Here is a 24,540-nt window from a genome sequence, read left to right on the forward strand (position 1 = left end):
ATATACGGAAAAAAAAACTTAAGGGAGAAATATTTATTTTGGCTTACATTTTCAAAGGTTTCAATCCATGATCAGCTGGCTCCATTTTTTTTTCTGGGTCTGTGGTATGGCAGGACATCATAATAGAATGGCATAGCAGAGCAAAGTTGCTTGCCTCATGGCAGGAGGCAGAGAGGGAAAAAAGGGCCAAAGAAAAGATATACCCTTTCAGAGCATACCCACAGTGACCTATGTCCTACAACTCTGTCCTAGTGCCTACATTTTCTACAAGCTCCCAATAATGCCAACAAATACTTAATATGTAAATAATTAGCATGTAAACATCACATATAATGTTACATGTTATATTTTAAACAAAACTGAATTACCATGTAAATATCAATGCTATTAAATAAGTCAACAATTTTCAAATTAAAGGAATATTTTTTAACTTAAGAGATAAAGTGACTAAGTGACATTTTCATGATCAATTGAATTTATTACCTAAAGTTAATATTATCATTTCTGTCTTCTTTGTTTTGAATTGCCTTTATGATTTGAATATTGCCTGTATAATAATGCCTCTGTTCCATTAGGGATATTCTCTGGTTGTTTTATTTAAATGTACTGTGTTTTCAATGAGACTGTAATTTGCTCAAGGGCATAATTAGTTCAGTTATATTCTTCCCCTCTTATATTGGATCTAGCACAGTGGTAAACAAAGGATTCATTCATTCATTCATTCAAGTATTTGTGAGTATGTCTGCCATGTACCAGACATCGCTACTTGTTAGAAATGCTGACACTGTATACCCAGATCCACAAAAATTATTATAAGACTAGCCAAGCAGAAGAATGTAACATATTGCTTAATATAAGGAAAAGAATCAAAATATTCTGTATGTTCATATCAAGGGTAAAAATATGATTTGAAAAAATTCAAATAAATTAAATTATTGAAATTTCCCACTAATATGTATGCCCCTGTTTTTTGTTTCCTATTTGGTGTCTATCTTTTCCAGGCATGTATTTTATCCCAGTTCACATTGTTTCTATGAATTTGCATGGTGTAACTGTACGTTTTCGGTGAATATACAAAAAGCTTCAGACATTCCAGGGGTCATATTGTGATCAATTTTTCTACTACCCCTCATGAACAGAACTAGCTCTGCTGCTATTTTATAACAATAAAAAAATTAGATTTCACTGTTGAGAAGCAAGGTAAGAGAGTCTTTATTCCAGCATTGTTAATTCTTCCATCTTTTTATGTGATCAGAATTAGTGGAAAGTTCATTAAGTCATCAGAGATCTCTGAGAGCTTTCTGCTGAGAGTACATCCTGTACGCAAACACGAGTAATAAGGTTTTCTACATCACAGTAGAATTTTCAGGAACATTAAAGATTTACTAAAAACAGAAAAAAGTCAGTCATTTCGTTTTAAGAATTTGTGAAATTTCCTCTACACACTAGGCGGCTTTTCTTCCAATTTTTGAATTTTCTGTGCTGACTCAGTTTTCCTTTGTGCTTCCTCACATTAATATTTTACATTCCAAACTTTTCAGTCCTTGGTTGCTTAGTTTAGATAAATCATCCATTGTGTTTATTGAGGTTATTATTTTTTAAAAATTGTATTGTGTTCCTGGGCCTGATTCTGGACCCTCATGGAGGAATGCTTATCTTGCTCATTGTGTAACAGGGAAGTCCTAACATAGAACACTGTTTTGGGACAAAGAGCTGTTAGAACACTAACAAGCAAAATTTCCTTGCTCCTTTGACAGGAAGTTATTCCCCTGTTGGTCGAAGGTCAGCCTGCGTGACAATTTCTTAACTCTTGGTGTCTGAACTCCAATAATATGATATGTTGTGTATCACCTCTGACCTTTCATGACTGTTATATGTAAAATTGGCAAATACCCACCATAAAAGCTATTTTTGCTGCACAATAAAGCAGACACTGTACTCCAAAACCATCTCCAGGTTCCCTCAAGCTTCCCACAGTCCATGCTAGAAGGGCAGGCCCCCGAGCAGAGGCAGGCATGGTGGCTCACACTTGTAATCCCAGTGGCTTGGGAGGCTGAAGCAGGAGGACCATGAGTTCAAAGCCAACCTCAGCAAAAGCTAGGTGCTAAGCAACTCAGTGAGATTCTGTCTCTAAATAAAATACAAAATAGGGCTGGGGATGTGGCTCAGTGGCCAAGTGGCACTGAGTTCAATCCCCAGTACATCCCCGAAAAAAAAAATTGCATACGTTATTTATCCCTATAAAATTTCAAATTCTGAGGCTTTACAACTATATTTGTTAAAAATTAAAAAGTTTATATTCCTATTTATTTTTCATCACAGAGATCCAATAGAATTATTATTGATTGATTTTAAGAGTTAAAATCTTTATTTTATTTTGAAAAATTTTCAAAATCACAATTTTTAATATATAGCAAATTCAAGAATCACTATATAGTCAACTTTTTTAGTTAAATATGCATACTCAAATATCAAAATACTATATGGTTACACTAATAGTAAGGAAACACATGAAAATAAATGATTTTTATCTTGATTTGAAATTATATTTTCATGGTAAATGAGATATAAAAGATCCACAGAATCTAAATTACTTTGAACAAATCTGATGATCAATAATCACAATTTTGGCACTAAATAAATGCAACATTGTCTTTTAAAAAACCTGATATATAAAGCATAGTGCTATAGAAAACTATAATATTTTGTCAGCAATAGCTTAATCAAACATTTTTAAAATTATGATTGGCCCTGTGTGGCAGGAACTGAGACAGATACTAGGCCTGAAAAAGTAAAAAAAAAAAAAAAAAAAAGTATATTGAACTAAAAATAACCTTAACATGTTCTAACACCACAAAAGAGCCATAACATAATATCATACTTGAGAATACCTAAAATTTAACTTGGAATAAGCCCATAGCCATCACCTTGTGCATATACCCTCATGGATTTGCAAGTAAGCTGAGTAAAGTACAAGAAAGATCAAGCAAATGAGCAAGGTCATTGTCTCAGGAGGTAGCTGAACTGAAATAGAAAGTTCTCTTTGATATCTGTTGAGATTTTCCCCCAAACATACCAAAACAGAAATACTTATTTGCTCATTATTGAAAAATTTTTTCCAATAATTTCTAAGATAGAACAAATGAAATATATTTCTAAACAATTACTGGAAGGATACCATTGAAATGCAAAACTACTAATTGTTAGGAAGGTTTTAAATTTTAAATGATCTATTTTATACTAATAAGTTGTCTATAAATGAATCACCGTTAATTTCCATAAAGTACCATGGATAACACATTATTAAAATCTGTTAATTGGTAGAGCATAGTAAGGTTTATTTGCTAATCAAAATTATAAAATAAAATCTTGAACTATCACTTTTAGAAAAAAATGGCCACCAAGAAATATGAATGTGTGATAAATTTCCATATCTACACCATCTGTCTATATTCTTCACCATATGTCACTCAATTAATTGCTAATATCAACCTTATTATGCATCATTTCATCTGTAATATTATTCCATGAAACTAAGAAAGCATCAACAGCAACTACTGAAAAACACCTGCTATGTATGTTTCTGGTTGATAAATTCCAGCAGGTTCTGGTTTGCTCTTGGGCAAAATTTTCTAATTGCTTTTGTATCACAGGAAGCATTGTACCAGAGCAACTTTCTTTCCTTACAATGATCACATTAATATATTCTTAAACTGTTTGCTATATAATTAATTAAAATTTACCACAACAATTTAACATATATTATCAACTATTATGTGTACAAATATCTGAATGCAATGGTCACTGAACTAAACATTGTAAGTAAGAATTAAATAAGAGAGGGAACTTGTAAAATATGTGAAAAAATTTTGAAGAGTTTAATACTAAAATATATTTAAAATATTGATTAAAGATGGTCATAACTCTTAGGTTTGGAAAGCAATTATCTGTCACATAACCTGTGTAATGATTTTTTTTACTTTGTATATGAAGAAATTAATTGAAACTCATTCAGTTTTATTTTTATTGAATCAAAGACAATGGATAGATAAAATTCATCGATTACTGCCCTCTTCCTGGCAATAGTTGACAGAGATCTATTCAAAATTTGAGCACTTTATAATAGTTGATTGTTTTGTTCCTTCTGGAGTGCTTTTGGTTGAAGAAGTAATTTTACTGCCCATGAAATGACTAGGGAACATTGCCAAAAAAGAAATGCTAAGTTGTGTGGTTAAGACAGTAAATGCGAAGTAATTTAAAGAAGGAGGTTACAGATGATAATAGAAATAGGAAAGGATTTTTGGAGGAGGTGAAAATTGAGCAAGATCTTGAGAACCAAGCATTATATGGTTATTAGAGTAATTGCTCAAAGACAGATCATATCAGATAAATGAAAGTTGAAGGGGTGATTCTGCTCAATGTCAAGATATTAGGATAAATTTCTGCTGATAGTTAGACAAATAAATATAAATATATAGAAATCATGGATGATTTTGGAAATCAAACGAATGAGCAATGATTAGTAGCAACACCAGTAGCACCACAACCATCACACCATCGTTAATATTTCTGTTGTGTTTCATACTGTATACTAGTGCCTTAAATGAATTGCATCATTTTATCCTTATAGAAATTTTTAACCTCCTATGATTTAGGTACTTATATAATAATCTTTTTACTAATAAAATATGATTATTATAATAAGGGTGAATTACTTAAGATCCTGGAATTATTATTTCCTTTTATTGGCTTACAGAACAAAAATGGAAACAACACGGGTCTTTAAACATTCTTGGGATTAATGTGAGATTTTTATGGGATTTATCTGTCAGTCATTTGTTGGACAAATTGTAGTTCAAATGAAAGACTTATGAAAGACTTAATATATTTGAAGTATTGAAATTATTGGATGGAAATAGCACATTAGGATGCTTCCAGGTTCATTTCACAGGAGGAAATACATAAATTTTCTAATCTCTCATTCTATACATTTTCACATGACCAACCAAATTAGAACACCATTCTCCTCCAATTAATTCCCTAGATATGCTATTCACATTGTGATTTTGCTCACAATATAATACTTATATTTGTAATGACTTCTGCATTCAACTTCCGTGGCTGATATGCAAAGTAATTTCATAATTCTGCCCATGTTATTCCCTCCATTTTAATGACCCATCATCTCCAAATACAGAAATAATCTTCCTCATCTGAATTTTGCAAAGAATTGCCCCTATCTTGTATAAAAAGGCTTTCTACTATATACTATCTAATTTGGAGTTTATGTTTTGTAAAACAATATAAAATAATGCTAAAAAGCATTCCAAACTGAATATCACACATAGTATTTAGTCTTTCACACTCATGTTGATAAATGCATGCTGAGTGGATAAAAATAAATATACCAATATATCTATAAATGAATAAACAATTTAATAAGTGAGTAAAGAAATTAAAAGGTGACTCCATGGTTTCCAGTTTTCTTTGTTTTCTCTAATACCCTCTTAATTACCCATTCCACTATTCCCATGAGTAGTTCAGTCCCTCATGTCTTAAGAGAAAAAAAAAACACTTTATTTGGGGCCATAAACAAAAATATTGACTGAAAATTTGCAAAAATAATTTGTTTAATCTGTCATTATTACCTCTCTCAAATGTTTCCAAGTTAAAAATTATCAATTTTGCTCTCAAAATACAGTTTTATTAAACATCAAGAAGGTCTAAAATGAGCATTCTATATATTAATCACAGCATAAAGCTTCTCATTTGTGTAAGCACAAATTTTTTGATATCTCCTGCATTTCTAATGAAGAAAAAATTGCCTCCAAAGCTATAATCTGACAACTGCTATATATACATATCTCATTTAGGGAAAGAGAATTACTTTTTGAGATTCCGAAAAATCAACCAATATTAATTTCTGAGTCTTTACTTCTTATTCATAATTTGTGGTCTGTGTGAACTTCTGGTCCTTTTAAGTATCATCACTTGTTGATTTCTCATCCATGCAAAACATAGAGAGCAGCTATATTAATAATCTCTCAAAATGTGAAGTACACTGATACTGATACTTATGCTGCTCTCTGGAAAAAATCCATATTTATTCTATCCAAGCATCCATGAGACATGAGTACTATTTTTTGTTCAGACTGAAGTGTATAGTCATTTTAAACCTTCAATTACTTCTTAAGCATGTTCTTTTCATTACTGTTTCCAGGACCACATATAGTGATTTCTAGAACCAAAACCTATTTTATAAACCATACACATATATGCCTTTCAAGCAATAAGCAAATAAAGCTACAGATATGTGATTAATATCTGAAGAAATGATGTAAATTTAGATGAAATTACATCAAAATATTCATTATTCACATAAAGATGTGAATCTTGAACACATCACCTTTATGCCTTCTAGCTAATCACTATACAGAGATGTATACTACACCACCATCTATCTTGGAATCAGAAAAACAATTGTACATTAATATTCCACAAACATTTCTAGAGATTGCAGTCAGTACAGAAGTCAGTACAGAGTTACCCTTTGTGTCATAGTTTTATGAAAAATAACAAAATGATGTAATACATTATTTCTTCCTTTTAACAATTTGTAATCATTAATATAATTCCTTCTTTTTTATCAAAATGAGAGTTTTGAATAAAAAAAATGGTTTACAGTCTCAATCTTACTATATATAGATCTTAATTCCATGATCTGGCTACAGATTCTTTCTGGTATGAGATTTGGTTCCTGTGTTAACATTAATCTCCTTTACTTGAATATATCATCGATTTTCACATTCTTTCCTCTACCAAAAAAATGCACATTATCTATCTATCTATGTAACACCAAAGTAAGAGACTTGGGATGTATCATTTTGAAGTCATGATATTCACTATATCTCCCTTGATAAATACAATTTCATCTTCAGCAGAGAACAGTGTAAGAACTCAGCCTTCTGCAGTTTACTTTTCTATTCATTTGCAGGACATTGATGAAAGTAGCCCTTCAAAACATAATACTCAGTGCTCATTTCATAAATACACAAGATACTTTATGCTTCTAAGCCAGAAAAAATGTTAGCTTTACTTTTATCATTTTACACTTGTATTTTATAAATAAATATTTTTTATATAAACTGGTCATGTTTCTTTATATATTTTGTGGCTGTAATATTTAAATCTAACATAGAAACCCTTCTTAAAAGTTATATACATAATTGTGTGTAACTTTTAAGATCATGTAACTAGTTTATCTTTTCATCATCCTCACTTTACTACCAATTTATTTTTAATGTTGCTATTCTACATGTCATTTTGTAAGCCTTTAGAAATGAGAATGGTAATTAAAAGCATCTACATATGACAATATACTTGAACCTGAGAATTCTCTCTTCTTTCTCATTCTGGGTTGCTACTGCCAAGTGAGTAGAATATATCCATTGCTTCCATTTGTAATTTCCTCATCCCTCATTAACACTCTGAAGTTTGGCTTCTCCCCATTTTATAAAAAGTCTTTTTAAAAAACTTCGGCATTTTCTAGCCATTTGATTTGAGAAAGTTACTAGATTTCTCTGTGTCTTGTGTTCTTCATTTCCAAAATGGAAATAATACTGCCTCCTTCAGTTTCTTTTGAGGATTAAATGAGATAAAGTATATGCCACAGTTACCATAATGCCTGGCAACATAGTAAGTGTTTAAAATGGTGCCAATGATAAAAATGTTGTGATAACTGTGAATACTCTCTCCCACATAGCTCCACCTTTCAGTTCCTTCATATTTATGAACAGTACAAGATTCTTCTATTCATTTATATAAGAACATCATTTTAAAAAAATATTTGTCACTTTCTCCTTCTACATCTTGCCAATCCTGAAACACTTTGTCTTTTTCCCTTTATAGTAATCACATCTGCCCCTTCATTATCTCCCCAACATCATCCTTATCTGTGAAGAATTTATAAGGTGTGGTAACTCAATGAATTGTTCCCTGAGGAAGAATAAGAGCTAACAGAATCTTGAGTACTAAGACATTAAAAAGTACAGAAATGCCACTATTAAAAATAAATAAAACCATCATGAAGAACAAGCCGCTGAGAATGCCAAGGGGATCATTTCCAAATACAGCTTCATAAAGTTTTGAAAGAGGGGATTTCAATTAATTTATATTGCAATATTTTATTTGAAGAAACGTGGTGGGGGTGGGACAAGAGAGTGGAGTAGGGAGGGTGGGTTTTCAAGGTCAGCAGTCAGATTTTAAAACAGAGGAAAATGAGCAAGTAGACCAGATGGCAAAGAGGCATTCAGAAGGTGGGAAAAGAGTGTAATAATATAGGAGCCAAGAAAAGGTATGACATTGTTTAATTATATTCAAACCTTGTCTCAGTGAAATCATAGCTATTTCTATGCTCTGTCACAAGTCAGTGACTGGTATTTATATCTGAGAAGTAGCTTTCAATTCTACTAACAGGGACTACAAGTCTTTGCTATTGGGAATCAGTCTGACCTAAAATGTATGATTCTGTAAATCTTGATGCTTATGTCTAATGATATTGGCATACTGTTTTTTTTTAATGTCTGAAGATGATATTACTAATACTACAACTAAACATGGTGACTTATAATCAGGTATTTTTTTCAATGTAAACTCCTTATTAGAATTCAAAGTCATACAAAATGAATATATCTTAATATATTTGAATTCCTATTTTAAAAAATTGAAAAAAAATTGAAGGGTACCCTAAGCTCATTGTTTTTTCCCTTTTCTTCTTCTTTTCCTCCTTCTCCTTCTTCTTTCAACCAAGTAATTAAGATTTTATTTCATTTTCATAATATTTTTCTTATATTTAAAAATTGGGGGCTGGGGTTGTGACTCAGTGGCAGAGCACTTGCCTCACACATGTGAGCACTGAGTTTGATCCTCAGGACCACATAAATACAAATAAAGATATTATGTCCATGTATAGCTAAAAAAAATTAAAAATTTTCTGAGTCAATTTTGTCTTAAATCAGTTTTTTGTATCAAATACACATAGTGGTAATATACCAAGTCAGAGTATTAATTTCTTTGTCTGGGTTTAACTTAACTAACTATGGAACCTGAGCTCTGGGACTGGGAATATAGCTCAGTGGTAGATGGCTTGCCTGCCATGTTTTAGACAATAGGTTTAATTCCCACAAAAAGAAAAAAAAGAATTTGAAAGAATTTGAGCTGTTCTTCTACTGCTACCAAAATTACCACAAGTGAACACATTAGCAATCTAAATGACACATTCTAAAAGTGGAGATGGATTTATGGTTTAAAAAAATCTATATCCATGCTTACATGGGGAGAGTAAGCATAATTTGTAAAAAAATTTCTAGTGTCTTCTGTTGCACACTTTATACCTCAGTCTATTATATGATTATTAGAATGGAAATTCCTTGGGAACCTTGTGCAGTGAAAACCTTTACAGATTTTTCAATAAAAAAACCATTGAATACATGAGCTAAATGAGTCCTTAAGGATTATGACTCAAAGATTTAATTGCAACGTATGTGCATAAAACAACTTAAAACTATTATAATATATTTTAAGCTTTTTTTTTTTTTTAATTTGTTTTTACCTTTACACACAGGCCTGTGGTCACTCCAAGCAGCAAAAACTTCAGCTATCCGTTGACAGGTGATGCTCTTTGCCCCCTGGAGGACATAATCTTCATCACAAGAGAATTGAATAGTTGATCCAAGGCTAAAATTGAATAAAGTTTTTAAAAATATGATTAAAAAATATATCATAATAATTAGGTTCAATACCAACTGGCAACATCTAATAGATAAAATATGTGCCATAATGACAAGAAATATCTAACTGATTTAGACCCCAAAAGTATCTAAATGTGTAAACAAGACATGCAAGGCATGTGTAATAAAACTCACAAACAGATGAATCTGTATTCAATACAAGCACATATTGAGAGGAACTGTATTAATTTAAAGCTATCATCAAGTTTAATTGTCTTGTTTTTTGTTGTGAAAATTATAGTTAAATAATTGACTAAATTTATCATCCTAATTAGGTGGTAAATATGAACAAAAAGTAGACATTCTGATTCAAATACCAATTATTGGGTTCATACCATATCACAGTGCTTCTCTAGAATATATTTACATGTACAAGTATTTAGACATATCTTTAAATATCCACATGCACTTGTACATATGTATGTATTGATGGATATAAGCGTGTGATATTTTTCATATACATCTCATGCTATATTTGTTGATTTAAAATTGTCCCACCATTTATTATTTAACCTATTGCAATTTGGATTTTTTTTCTCCTTCCAGTGAACACAAAATTGCTAAAATTCCATTTTACAATACCTAATAGCTAAGGGTAAAGAATATGTTTTTTTTTTTAATGAAAAACTGACCGTATATTTTCTTTCCTAATATCCTCAAATAATAACCCACCAATAAAAAACAAGATCCTGGATTTAGTATGGGAATAAAAGCCCTTCAACAATAAGTCCCCAAGAACTTCTCCACCTCCTGTCTCACTCAAAGCCATGTATGATCAGCACCTCTCCCGCCTAACCATCTCTGTGCATTCCATGCTCTTTTCCATCTGCTTTGCTTTCTCTGCTGCCTCTTCCTGGAAAACTTTATTTCTATCTTCTCACTCAGCTGGTGCCTGAACAGCTTCTGTTCAGCTTCCTGAGCTACTCATGCAAGGGAATTATATGATCACATTTTTCTTATTAGAAGATATCTCTGAAAAGAAGGCACTTATTAAGAAAAGTAATTACTGAAAGACTAGTAAGAAAACAAGTCAAATAGTCTAAGGGTGGTAAACTGTTTCCTGTAGGTCTAATCAGTTCCATTGGTTTTGTACATCCCCAAAGCTAAAAATGTTTGAAAAGATATTATAAAAATAACATTTTTAAATGTAAAAAAATTGTATTAAATCCAAATTTCAATGTCCATATATAAAGTTCAATGTAACTATAGCTATACTCTCATTGTATGCTGTCATATTTGTAATGACAGAGTTGAGTAGTAGTAGTGGTGATTTTGGGCCCACAAACTATATTATAAATAATATGTAGCTCTTTTTGAATAAGTTTGCATGCCTCTGGTAAAGACTGAAGAAGACAAGAGACCTAAACTAAGAAAAATGCCATGACGAAAGACACTGGGTTAAGCACAGAGAAAAAAATCTATAGGCACTAGAATCTAATCTCCTCAGGAGCCATATTTTTTTCCACCTTTTTAAAATGTGACTTTATTTTAAATAAAAGACATATTCAGAAAAGTATACAAAAATGCATAACTCACTGAATTATCATGAATTAAACTATATAACCACCAAAAAATAATCTTTAATTCCTCTTGGACCTCTTAATGACTTCAAGTTTTATTTTGATTATCTTATAGTTTGAACAATATTACAAGTTCATATATATATATGAAGGTCAATTCTCTGGCATTTCTTTTGTTCCCCATCTCAGTAAAAGGAAATTTTGTTTTCTAGTTGCTAAATGCTTCTCTCCCCACAATCATTAGCCTGAACCGACGACCCACCATTGTGTTCATCTGAATTACTGCAATAGTTCATTTCATTATTGGTTGTTTTCTTGTTTCTGTTCTCGACTTTCCATTTTTTGTACCAAAATCATATCCAGAGCAATTTAAAAAGAATTAGCTCAAGTTAGGTCACTCTCTACTTCAAATCTCTCAGTGTTTCCTTATTTCATTCAGAATAAAAGGAGTGCCCTTACAATTGTCCCTGTGATCTGACCCCTGATAATTTTCAGAACTCATTTTCTAAGTTTTCTCCTTCCATCTCTATTCTTTAGCAAATCTGCTCCTTGCTATGGCTTAAACATATTAAGTATGCAGCTGCCTTAGAGTCTTTATATTATCTGTTACTATCAATATGGAAAATCCTTTCTGCAGGAGGCTGTATCTCTGATAATTCCTATCTGTTCTGCTTTCTTCTCACATGTAATCTTATTCATAAGGTCCTTGACCACTCTGTAAAACACAACTATGTTTTAATCCATAATATTCTTCCATGTTATTTTCCTATATAATATCTAAGGTATTGTATAATTGTAAATCCAATCTACCGAAAAAGTTCCAGACACTTTCAAATATTCTATAGAATATAGTTTATATACATGAATAAATGCCATTCCTTGCAGATACACTGTTTACTAATATCTGTTTAGTATATAGTCTAATACATTCAGTTATATATTTATTCTATAACTTGACAAAATGTTCTTAGTTCAGGCTAAGAAATTATCAAGGCTATTTAAGTTTCTTGTAAGCCATAAGCACTCACCTTCTGATACCTATCTTGTTTTCCATGTTCAAGAAATACCAACTAAATTAATATGATTAGAGAATAGCAAATGAAGGAGAAATGTGTATGGCATTTAGACAAGGAAGCAGGTAGGGGTTCAGGCAGATTGGTTACAGTTTTGTAGGTTATGATAAGAATTTAAACCTTTATTCTAAAAGAAATATACAGTTATTAAAGGTCTGTGAGCCAACTGAATGTCATTATGCTACTTTATGTTTTTAAGTGATACAATTGGATGCTGAGTAAGGAATACAATTCAAGAGGGCAAAGTTAGAAGGAGGGAGTTTGGCTAGCATGCTATTACAAAAATCTGAGCTCTCATGAAGATGATATGATGGCAACTGTAGTAGAAATTGCAATAGGTTAAATAATAAATGGTGGGACAATTTTAAATAAACAAATATAGCATGAGATCTATATGAAAAATACTGTAGTAGAAAGGTAGTGGTAATACAATATTGGCAGAAAGAGAAGATGATCTAGTATAGGACCTGAACAGGGGTTGGGTCTGATGTAATTTTAACCAGGCTAATCATGCTAAAAGGAGTAAGTGTTATCATGTTTAAGTATTTGAACTTGTATTTTTAGATTGTAGGAAACTGGAGACAGGCAATTGGTAATAACAAATACCTAAGTGATTTAGATATGCCCCAAAATCTCATACATGAGACAATACAAGAGAGTTAGAGGTAAATGATTAGGTTATGAGATTTTTAACTTAATTAGTGCATTAATCCCTTGATAGGGATTAACTGGGTTGTGATTGTAGACAGGAAGCATGTAGCTAGAAGAGGTGCATCACTGGGGGCATATATTTTGGGGGTATATATTTTGTCCTTGCTAAGAAAATTCTCTCTCTGCTTCCTGGTTCCATGTCCTGAGCTTCTTTCCTCCACCACACCTTTGCCATATAGTTCTGCCTCACCTCAGGCACAGATCAATGGACTCAGTCATCTATAGACTAAGACCTCTTAAACCATGAGCCCCTAATAAAATTTTCCTCCTCTAAAACTGTTCTTATCAGGTCTTTTGGTCACACTAATGAAAAAGCTAACTAAACCAGCTACCATATCAAAGACTAGTACCAAGGACTAGGGATGGAATCTAAAGTTTCTATATTTTGCCCCCTCCTGCTAAAAATGAGTAATTTCAACTTTTTTTTCCCTCCACTTATAACTTTAGTGGAAGTTTTTCAGATGTAGAATGAAGTAACATAGTAGTTCACAATATAGATTACAAAGTCAGAGAGATTTTTAAAATCCCAAATTGTGTCCTAACCAATTTTTGAGAAAATAACACTTATGAACCTCAACTTCCTCATCTATTGTGATAACGTAATGAAGTATCATTTATAAAGCATATAGTGCTTAACACATATCAGACACTCAATTATTTACCTTAATTAGGTCATAATGAAGTCCTGATAGTCTGGGAGTTCTTTGCTTTTAAAGTCATTTTGAGTATTTATAATTTTCTCTATTTGTCTTGACTTTTAAATTTCATTTTCACAACTTATTTTAATCTCTGATGTGGGAAACTTACCTTTTTTTCTTATTTATAGCATCCCCTGCCCCCTCTCTTTTTTTGCCTGTGTATCGGTCTGATATACAACTTATATTCCAAACACCATTACCGGGTTTACTGCCCCAGGAATTCCCATTTTCCTTATTGTACCTAATCATTAAGATTTATTTCTAATTTTAGGTTTATGCTTTTCCTAATTTCTCCACTTACAATCAAAAGGTTTCTTCTTTGTGTCCATAGGAAGACAATACCCTGGTGAATATTTCCTACAATGATTTAGGAGCTCAGATTAAACTGGAAACACTGACTGACAAACTGCACAGCAAAGAAGGTAGGAAGATGGGAGTCTTCTCAAGTTGAAGGGAGGGCAATTTTCTGCTTCAATATTTTACATTAGGTTAACTTAAGCAATGACATTTAAAAGCATCATATGTGGCATTTTGGGCACATAATCCATGGCTGTCTTCTGATTTAAAAGTTTTTCTAGGTTTGTTTTAAGCTTTAAAAATCTATGTATTCATGGATTCAAGATAATTCTAGTAAAGTATTAACAGTGGCTTTAAGCAGAATTGAAACTGTTAATGTGTTAAATATTTCTAATTATTTTTATTGTGAATACCATTAATTTTTTCACCACTATTGAACAGAAGCTTTTATTTTGGGCTCTGCAAGCATCCCCATCTAGGATTACTGCTACACTTGAACATATTTTATACAAAGTTTATAAAGATGCAAAACTACCACACAAAGAGCAGAAATAAATAGAAATAACTCATTTTCTCAGTAAAGCCAAAGCACAACAATCATAGTATGTACATTTTGAACAAATGTACTATTTTCAATTTATGAACTTCTTTAGGATTTGAGTCAAACTTAAGGATAACCTAAGTCAAGGGTGACTGACAAATATGAGTGGTAGAAACATGAGTTTGAGAGATGGTTCTGTGAACAGTAGTGTGCGGACCCCCATATGCTCTCTTTCCAAGGGCAATTTGCCTGAGGTTGCTCTGGTGTTGACTGTCTTAAGTCAGTAGGATATGCTACATTCCTCAGCAAACAACCTGTTATCTACAGGAGAAATAAGGCCATTCCCTGCTGATAAGAACTTAAGTTCTTCTGAAGGAGCAACTTTTTTGACCTTTACATGGACCAGATTCTAGGGCTCAGGGCGATATGATAATTAGAAGCAAAGCCCTCTAACTATAAAATCTATAAGGAACAACTTCCAATAAGAACTGGTCTGAAGGCCAAAATGACTCAAAGTTGCTGTGAATCTTTAGCATGTCACAATAGTAAAATCTCCCCTCCATGGTGTAAGGCTATGCAGAGTGGGCACTTGAAAGTCTGATACAATACTACTGTCAGTTAAAAGTCTGAGAAGTGAATCTATTCAGGACTCTTCGAAACTTCCCTGGAATCCCCAATAAAACAGAAGGGCAAGAGCGGTGAGTCATTCATTCCTCTCCTTTCTGAAGGGACCCACTCTCTCCTTTTCTCCTTTGGAAGTGTTCCCTTTTTTCCTGTTCTCATCTGTTCTAATAAATTCATGCTTGCTACTCTGAGAAAGTTGCTTGAAATCCTTCCACTGTGATCACAATAAACTGGTGACCAAGAACCTCTGTGGTTCTTGTGGATGGCCTTCCTTGCAAACACAACTGTGTAAGGTTCTTTAAATTTGTTAAATTTCTCTCTCTCTCTCTCTCTCTCTCTCTCTCTGTCTCTCTGTGTGTGTGTGTGTGTGTGTGTGTGTGTGTGTGTGTGTATGTGTATGAAATTATTCAGGTAAGTGAAGTGAATATAGGAAAGTAAGTAGAATCCACTGTAATTTCTCTGACACCAGAAGGATTATTCAATCTGATAGAATATTTCAAAACAAATGATAGAACACATTTTGAATTTGAAAACATCAAATCATCACACATACGATAGGTAATGACATTGGAAAAGAAGTGATGATCTTCAACAGGATTATGCTGGCCCATGTTTAAGTGCCATTATTATTATTATTGAAAAAAATCCTCACCAGTTTTTGACCCAAGATAGTGAACCTGTAATTTTAATTACAATCAAATAAATCAAATATGGAAAAATATAAAGATATGGCAGGACAACTGCTGGTGCTTGGTTCAGAGAAGATCTTAGAAATAAGCCAGCAGAGAAAATTGAGAGCATTATAAGAGTGAATTTGCATTTAAGGTTTTTGTTTATTTATTTTAGTTATTAGGTTTTTTGGTTGATTTAAAAGTCCTGTCAATTTCCTGACAGATGCAGAAAATCATCAACAGAGATGATAATTAAAAAATAATCACTGTAAAAGATGAAATTATCTAGGTAAAAAGGATGATACAAAAGTCAAAGCTTTTGTAAACTGTTTCTACACTAAAAAGATCAAAATGCTAAGCATGTAGGAAATAACTATCACCAGCATGTCTTCAATAATGCTAGTTTAATATTTTTAAAATAAAAAAATCACTAAATATACTTAAAAATAGCAATTTCAAATATTAATAATTGTACATAAGAAATTCTGAGCTTATTTTTACCAAAAAGAAATATGAAGTGGGGAATTTTTATATGGTCATATATTTCCCCTGTGATAGAAATATGTTTAACAGGGAGTTAAAAAGTTAAAATTATTTGAGAATAATATAATTGTGAAACAGATTTAATTGAAAGGATAAAATATTTTTGGCTAGGGAGTAGTCAATGGGATTAGAAAATTTAAAATCCCTTTATGTTGTTAACCTGTTCTTTTTTTAAATTTCATTCCAGAATTCCAATTATTTTCTTATTAAAGTCAATTTTCTCTTCCTGTACAAACAGGCCAATTGACTCTCCTTATAGAAGGTATGTTTCTTTATTGGGTTTTTGAATGAGTCCTTGCTTCTTTCTTATTTTTTGTGCCATTATTACTCCTTCTCTTTTGAATATTCCTATTCTCATTTTATACTAGAGGTAAAAGTCATAATGTTGAGGTGGAACAAAAAATTAAAAATTGAAAATGATAGGTAGAAAGTGGGGAAACGGAAGGCAAAAGTGACTATGAGTTTAATTTAAAAGGCTTGTGCTGAAATTTTCCATACCTTCACTCCCCAAGCCAGTTTTCCTTTGGGCCTGTCACTGCCCAATTTCTGAGAAGTCCACAAATTTTCATTCACCACCTTAAAGTAACTGGAAATCCACTCACTTATGAAAATTGCACTGTGCACTATTTACTAACCCATGTAATGTACTAATCAAATGAAAAAATGGTATTTTAACAAACCTATAATATAGAATACATTCCAAATGTTATCTGTTGATTAAATAATGGAGACAATATCAGTAACCATCCTGTGATCACCAGGTTGATGTCATCCCCACATAACTTTCCGTGTCCACTCCTTATGTTTCCTTTAAAACAAGTGCTTGAGACCATAAAAGTCATGCCTCTCTTTTGAGATCACCAGTATTCTCCATTGAATGTGTACTCCTTGCTGTCCTGAATACATCTCTGTGCCTCTATTTGACACTTACTGAATTTCTTTCTTAGACATGTCAAGAACCCATCATCCTGAATTGCAACCCCCCTTTCTGGCACCTCCTCATGGTGACAGTTATAATTCAATTATTTGTAAGTTATAGAAATTATATATTATTAAATGTATCTATGATGAATAAAAAGTGATTTTATTTTTATAATATGTTTTGACTCTAAATTTATAATAATTCTTAGATAGATTAAAGGATTTTCAACTCCTACTAAAATTTCTGTTCAAAAGAGAATTTAAAATTCTTTTAATGTATATTGCTTATTGTAACACCCTTATAAAAATTAATGTTATTATTTTGCATAGGTACTATCAGCAGCGACAAAACTATACCAAATGGAAGGAAAATCCAACTCAGCAGTCACACAACTTTGCATTTCAATCTTCTTACCTACTTCTTTATTTGTGCTGTTGGTTATGACCAGTCTGGATATTTCTCCAGAGCATCTTGTGTTGTGAAATGCTCATGGTTTTTCAGTACCTCATTCAATGTTCAGACCAACAACTACCCTACTAATCTTTCTAAACTAATCTAAAAGATATTTTTTGTACAGTTTCAAGTATACCTTCCATGATCGCTAATGCTCCATTTCTGTTCAGTTCAAATTCAATCTCTAGGAAAAAATCATTTTTCATATGATTTTATTTCCTGCATTTAGGTGTACCTATGAAACATAATATGTTGAAAAATGGGGCAATTTGAAAAGGGAAGTACCCAAAGGAATGGTTTGTTCAGAAAGAAACCCTAGAAAGTACATTAGTTAGTGTAGATTTTAATATAAGAACAGCTCTTTATTAAATAGTTAATTAAGCTAAAAGAAAATGGCAATATAAGGAGTTATAATGCTATACCTTCAGAAAGAAGGGTAATTATTATCATTATTATCATTATTATTATTATTATTATTATTATTATTATTATTAAGCACTTTTCTGTCATCTCCAAAATTGATTGTGGTATGTTACTTATCCTCAGAATCCTTGTATCACATAAGAAAGTCAAACAAAACAGGCAAGCTTAACATCACATCCTAGGCACAGTATCTCTAACAGTACCCACTGCTATTCCACTTTCCCTCCTACCACCCTCACACTCCTCAGAATTCTGGAAAATCCTTGCTATTTTATCTGGCAAGATTTCAAAATTTTAACTTTAGTACAATTGCAATTATGAAAAATATGACAGTTTTCTTGTTATCTTTACATTTCTCTTTCTGGAGCCTATCAAATAAATTTTTGTCACCATGTGCTTTGCTCTTATTATTAATTTTTTCTTTGTTTTGCTTTCTATTCTTTTTGGTTTTATTCACTAGGTTAAATTTTGCGTTTTTATTAATCATTTTTAATAGATATTCAGTTTTAGATAAACAGTATTTTTACATAACAAGTACTAAACAGATCTATTATGTGTTATAAAATAAAGAAAAGACCATGGTAGGATAATAATATTTCTGATGGAAAGGGAACAAATTTGTAGTATTATTGAATATTACTAGTACAAAGGATGAGGAGGTAATATAATTTTCTGTAAATTCACAATATGCACATACTTTTAATTTACAAAATATAGATAATTTAAAAGTTTAAACAAGGTCTTTTTCCCCTGTGATACAAATATGTTTAACAGGGAGTTAAAATTATTTGAGAATAATACAATTGTTAAACAGATTTAATTGAAACGACAAAATATTTTTGGCTAAGGAGTAGTCAATGGGATTAGAAATTAGAATCTGAAAATATAACCCCTGCAAATAAAAATGTAAAATGAAATTAGTACTCAATCTAAGGCCTAAAAAGACTTAAAGCTACTATTTAGGTTAAAATAATTTTTAGTGGTTTTCATCATTTTTCTCATGTGTGAGACAATGCAAGAAGGTTTAGAGAAGATGATTGGATTATGGAAACATTAACCTAAGCGGTGTCTCAATCCCTTGATGGAATTAGCTAAGTGGAAGCTGAAGGTAGGTAGGGTGTGGCTGAAACACGTGGGTCTTTGGGACATGACTTTGGGATTTACATTTTGTATCTGGCAAGTGGAAAAGTGGTCTCTCTCTCTCTCTCTCTCTCTCTCTCTCTCTCTCTCTCTCTCTCTCTCCTTTCTGATCATCTTGTGAGCTGTTTTACTCTTCCAACTCTTCCATTGATGTTCAGCATCACCTGGATCCCTGAGGAATAGAACCCACTGTCTATGGACTGAGACCTCTGAAAACTATGAGCCTCCTAATAAACTTCCTCCACTAAAATTGTTCTGGTAAAATCTTTTAGTGAAAAAGCTGACTAAAACAGGTATATGCATAAAATATGCCTCACAAAAGCAAGTCATAAAATAGGCAAGGTTAAGGTCAGATCCTTGGCACAACTATACCTGTTACTACTTCACTCTCCTCCTTCTACCTCACAACCCTATAAGATAGCAACAAATTTAAAGAGGATAATTCTATTTGTCTTGAATTTCAAAACTTATGTTATCATTAAGTATTAATAAATTAATATTAGTAGCCCATTAATTGTTTTTTAAAAAGCCCCAAGTATCTTTATATAAGAACAATTGTCAGGAGGAAATCAGTTGAATTGGAAGTTTAAATAGTTAAAGTTCATCTCAGTTTAAGAAAATATTCCTAAGGAATAGATGAAATAAGCCTTCTAATACACAATGTTATAAATTTTCCAGTTATTTTTTTAATCTTAGAATAAATCTTTAAAAGAATATTAAAAATTAATATTTGAATAAGGCATTTAGTTTACAAAGCACTATCCTGTATAAAATCTCATTTGATCTACTCTTTTCAATGTCATTTATTTTCTCACCAAGTAAATATAAATATGCAAGAGTAATCCAGGGGCTTTTTGTGATTGATATTTGAAGTGCAAAGATTGATGCACAAAGCAACTACCTCATTGTTTGTGAACTGTTCAATGTTTTATAGATGGGAAAGAGCACTTAAATTGAACATTGTCTACACATATTTAATATTTATATCTTAAATCCTACACAGAGATACTGGCAATGAATAATAAATTATTGCATATGTCACAAGTGTAAATTTGGCATACTAAGTTCCATTTGCCTTATTAAGTCTAAAATGTAAAATACACTCAGTTCTCCATATTCAGTTTATCAGTATTATAGCTCACTGAGGAAAATTCTAATTAGATTGGATTAGATTATCACTAGATGCATTCTAGTTGTAACCTTCTATGAATCAATTTGTTTTTTATTAAAGCAAAATCTGCCCAAATATATATCAGATACTTAATCATGTTTTTATGTTGTCATACCTCTTCAATGAATAAAAGGCATATAACCTAAAAGTCAGAGGTGTTTTAATTGTATATAGTTCTCATTTAACATAATGACTTACTATAAGGCAATTTCTTCAATATATATACCATGAAAATTGAATTATACTGATGAATTGTAATGAATATTTTCTATTCCATTAAAATGTCTTTCTAGTAAAAACAAAATATAAAAACAAAAATAAAAATAGGCCCTTAATCAATGTTGGGCAAATCTCAGTATTACCTTTTGAAAATCAAATAGGGGAATGGGAGTGGAGATAAACCCTTGTCAGGAGTGGCAAATTAATTATTTTTTTGAACTCCAATGCCTTGGACATCTTGACTGTCACATCTGGGAATCTTTCCATGCTAATGTGTAGAAAGTCACGCCCATCTGTGACCACAGTTAACGGTGCCATGAAATACATGAGTTCTATAGATTGTAATTTAGATGCCTGCAAACGTTGGGTGAAAGAGATACCAGTGTGCCTAACCAGCCTTGAGGTGCCAGCTGCCTGGAGGATGAAGAATTACTGAGCAAGTGATAAGGCCCCAACCAGGCCAATTTCCCACAGCTTCTCACCTCTTCTTTATTATAAAGAACCCTTCCTAATAATAAATTCCTTTTATGTGTTTCTCTATAAAATAAATGTTGGTGAGCTTTCTCTCTTTGTTAAGATCAGACCCATCAGGTCTTTTCTACCCTGTCAAGCCCCTGTTTTCCGTGTATTTCTTGTCTCTTTTGTCTTTATTTCTTATTACTACTTTTTCAGCATTTTATTTCAAGCCATTCCACACCTCCATATGATTACTGATTTCTCTCCCTGTGCAGGACATGGTGAGAAACTCTGAGGGTTTTTTTGCCATTTACAGGAAAATTTAAAAAAATAGATTATGCACTGAAATGCAAACAGCTGTATAAAATATTATCAATTTTTTAATCAATTTTTATGATGCCAAAGAATATCTCTGGAATTCATAATTGGGCAAGGGATTCTCTTAACTTTGAAAGAAAAATAAACTGCAAGCATTGTATGTGTATATATTTTACAATGAATAGTTTAGATTTTTCATTGCAACTCTTCAAGTTATTTTAGTATACCTTAGCATAATTGTCAAGGAAGGCAAGATCTTCTTATTTGCCATCTTTAGCCTTTCCCTTCACTTCTTCTCTATAAATTACAAGGTCAGTCGAAAACTATAATGCACAAAAGCACAGATATAGAAAGGGAGCGTATTAACATTCTATATTATGATTTCTGTGCAAGTAAAAACAAGTGAGTAACTATTACCTTGAACTTATTTTTATACTTGAGAAGTTAAACTTTGACAAAACCCACATAATATTATATTTAAAGAATTCAATTTTTTTCATAGTCAAACTAGAAACTAATGTATCAGATCCTTAACTAGTTAGTGGTTAAAGATTATTTTGCCCTTGAGAAGAAACTTTAGAGCTAAAGGAAGTCTAAAAGATAATACTAACAACCAGTGTAGAAAAACAGACTCCACAAACAGCAGGCAGAAAAATAAAGAAGTATGCTGAGCAGATTGGCAGAAATATTCTATGAGTCACGAGGATACAAGCTGAAGACTGTAAACTCTTGGAAGGAAGGATGATATCTTATTTAACTCTTTATCTTCTACATCCAGGATCCAGTTAGTGTCTGCTATGTAAGTACACAGGAGGTATTTATGGAATATATTCGAAAGAAAGGACACAGACACAGCAATCAAGGTTTAGATGCAGGCATGTTGCAGAGCCTGAAGAGATTTTGTATAATTATAAATTCCATAATATAATTATAAATTCCATGTACTTGTATGGATTGACAGTGAAAGAGGAAGTAGTCCATGCCAAGGTCTGACTAAAATACAAAATAAAATCATCAGCACCCTTTCATTTATTGCAGATTTTGCTTTACTTTTCTTGAAGACTAAAATTAAAGTTCCCAAACTCTTGCTTAGGTGCACATTCAAGGCCCTACAATTATTTTAATTTTTAATGGAAACAGACATCTTTCATGTACTGGGAAAACTACTAGATTGAAGTAGTTTACAGTATCAGCACTAAAACACTGTATTGTTTTCAAAATCATTTCTTTTTTTTAATATTTATTTATTTATTTATTTTTTAGTTCTCGGCGGACACAACATCTTTGTTGGTATGTGGTGCTGAGGATCGAACCCGGGCCGCATGCATGCCAGGCGAGCGCGCTACCGCTTGAGCCGCATCCCCAGCCCAAAATCATTTCTTTTTGAAACTGGATTTTTCTAGTAATTGGCATAATAAAAAGCAAGTACCATATCATTTCACTGTGGGTTATAAAAAAAGAATGATAATGATTAATCTGATCCCCAAATATGAGAAATTGGAAAGTATATAAAAGTGTTAAGTTGCTACAATGTAATTTCTTAAGTCCTTTAGATAAAACTACCATGTAAATAAAATTGTTAAATACTTATTTGGGCCTGGGAACCATGAAAAGATATATTTTTTTGTTGTTATTGTTATTGGAAGTGTGTGTTTGTGCGCGCACTCGAGACTGGGTCTTGCTATGTTGCCCAGGCTGCTCTTGAACTCTTGAACTCAACAATCCTCCCACATCAGCCTCCTGAGTACCTGGGACAACAGCTGTATGCCTACACACCACTATGGCAATGTTTTTCTGTCTCCCAGTGGCTACTGGTATAATCCCTCAGGGGGTCTTGTTAGGTATTTGCCAGTCTTGGCCATAAATTTTATGTCTGAAGGTGAAGTTCAAGACACTGAATTTCTATGCAGACATTTTTTAAATAATTACAATAAAGTATATTTTTAAGAATTAATAATTTTTTTGTTAGCTGGCAGTCTAAGTCTGGTGGGTCTAGAATAGATCAAGTACCTGTGTATATATTTTAGATAGTCCAAATTGTTAGGTACCATGTAAAAAGCTTTACAAAGTTTACAGATTTCTTTCTACATGGAACTTAAGATCTTTGGGACAGAAAATTAGACTCATTTTCTGGTTGTTTTCTACCTTTCCTACCTTATCTTTTAAAAGTCTGTGTGCCCATGATTATTCCAACCCCTGCCATATGTTAGGTCTCATGAAAAGAGATGCAATATTGGAAGGAGGAATGAGACTCTTCCCAAAGAACATCTAGATATAAAAGAGGGGGAAAAAAAGAAAAAGAAGTTACACTAACACATTTTAAATGTGGATGATGCTATGGAAAATAAAAGTAGACCAATAATATAGACTGTTTGGTACTTTAAAACAGCTTAATACTAGAGGTTGAGCAGGCACAGACATGCAAAGAATAAGAAAGGGAGCACTCTAGTCAGGAATGCAGCATATAAATTTTCCATGGGTTACAAGCATGATACATTTTGGGAACTGCAATAGTTGAATATGTGTTGTCTATTCACTCTGTGTGTATATACACGTGTGTATAAATGGGAGTTGGAAGTAGGAATGAAATGGATGAAGATAAAGGATTTATAAGATTAGAGAGCAAACTGAGACTAGGTCACAAATAGCCTTTAATGCTATCTATATAGCATAGTTGTAATTCTGTCTATTCCCTTCCAAAACGCTACTCCTTAAATACAATCCTGACTTTTTAAGATCTGAGTTCCTATCCTTGATATTCATGCTGGAATGATCACATTCTAACTGGTCAGTGACTATTCAAAAGGTGCACGTGTCAAAATTTCTGGCCAATGAAATAGAAGTTGCTAAGCCTTTAAGTCTTAAAATTTTAATTTTGATTTTTAAAAAGTATATTTTAGTTGTTGATGTACCTTTATTTTTTATTTATTTATATGTGGTGCTGAGGATCGAACCCGGTGTTTCACACATGC

General features: G+C 32.2%; 1 protein-coding gene across 3 annotated transcripts in view; it reads right to left on the reverse strand.

The window, feature by feature from the left end:
- CSMD3 (CUB and Sushi multiple domains 3) overlaps nt 1-24,540 on the reverse strand; it is a gene marked incomplete at both ends in the record, with an annotated part of 1,157,568 nt that overhangs the window by 683,698 nt on the left and 449,330 nt on the right. For all 3 annotated transcript variants that reach the window (XM_081266797.1, XM_081266796.1, XM_081266795.1), the window contains one exon: nt 9,611-9,735. In XM_081266797.1, coding sequence (XP_081122923.1) covers nt 9,611-9,735 — 125 coding nt within the window. The remainder of the gene's footprint in view (nt 1-9,610; nt 9,736-24,540) is intronic.

This window comes from Spermophilus citellus, assembly GCF_964194105.1.
Source record: "Spermophilus citellus genome assembly, chromosome: 14".
Classification (NCBI taxonomy): domain Eukaryota; kingdom Metazoa; phylum Chordata; class Mammalia; order Rodentia; family Sciuridae; genus Spermophilus; species Spermophilus citellus.